The sequence below is a fragment of the Chaetura pelagica genome, unplaced genomic scaffold (assembly GCF_000747805.2).
Source record: "Chaetura pelagica isolate M959 unplaced genomic scaffold, ChaPel_1.0 scaffold36, whole genome shotgun sequence".
Classification (NCBI taxonomy): Eukaryota; Metazoa; Chordata; class Aves; order Apodiformes; family Apodidae; genus Chaetura; species Chaetura pelagica.
Window position 1 is genome coordinate 412524 of NW_009953726.1, and position 554 is coordinate 413077.

A 554-nucleotide genomic window follows, 5' to 3' on the forward strand; every position below is an offset into this window, starting at 1 on the left:
GGGGGGTGGGAAGGAACAGAAAAAGGGCATTAACAACAGCGCGATGATCAACCTACCGGCCACGCAAACTGAAAGGGAATAACAATCCTGCCCGTCTCGGGGGTTCTGCCTTGATGGGAGTATTTGTTGGCGTTCAAATAGAAAATATTTCCACCGAGAACGGGGGTAGATCCGAATCCGTAGTTGCAGGGTCCGACCGGGGTGATCTTGGCCTGATATTCCTTGAGGCAGACTTTCACGTAAGTGTCGCACTCGTCCCGGGTACAGCCCAGGTTCTCGGGGCTTTTCATGCCGTCGCAACCTTCCCCATTCAGCAACTCGCCGTTTACATTCCGCACCGAGTTAAGCTGCAGCTCGAAATAGCCCGTGGACCGGGACACCTAAAAATAAAAATCAAAGGGGAGACAGACTCGTTACTCCTCTCCCGCGGGCAGAGAGCGGGGCTGCGGCTCTTCCTCCCCCTCCCGCCCCCCAACTTTTGCTGCCGGAGGGGCTTCACCCCACGGCGAACACGCGAAACACCGCGTACCCCCCACGGGACAGGCGGACGGGGG

At 57.8% G+C, this 554-nt stretch overlaps 1 protein-coding gene across 1 annotated transcript in view; it reads right to left on the bottom strand.

Moving 5' to 3' along the window:
- The window catches only part of JAG2 (jagged 2), an 80897-nt gene that overhangs the window by 68447 nt on the left and 11896 nt on the right, over positions 1 to 554 (bottom strand). The window contains exon 2 of the mRNA XM_010000690.1: positions 57 to 380. Coding sequence (XP_009998992.1) covers positions 57 to 380 — 324 coding nt within the window. The remainder of the gene's footprint in view (positions 1 to 56; positions 381 to 554) is intronic.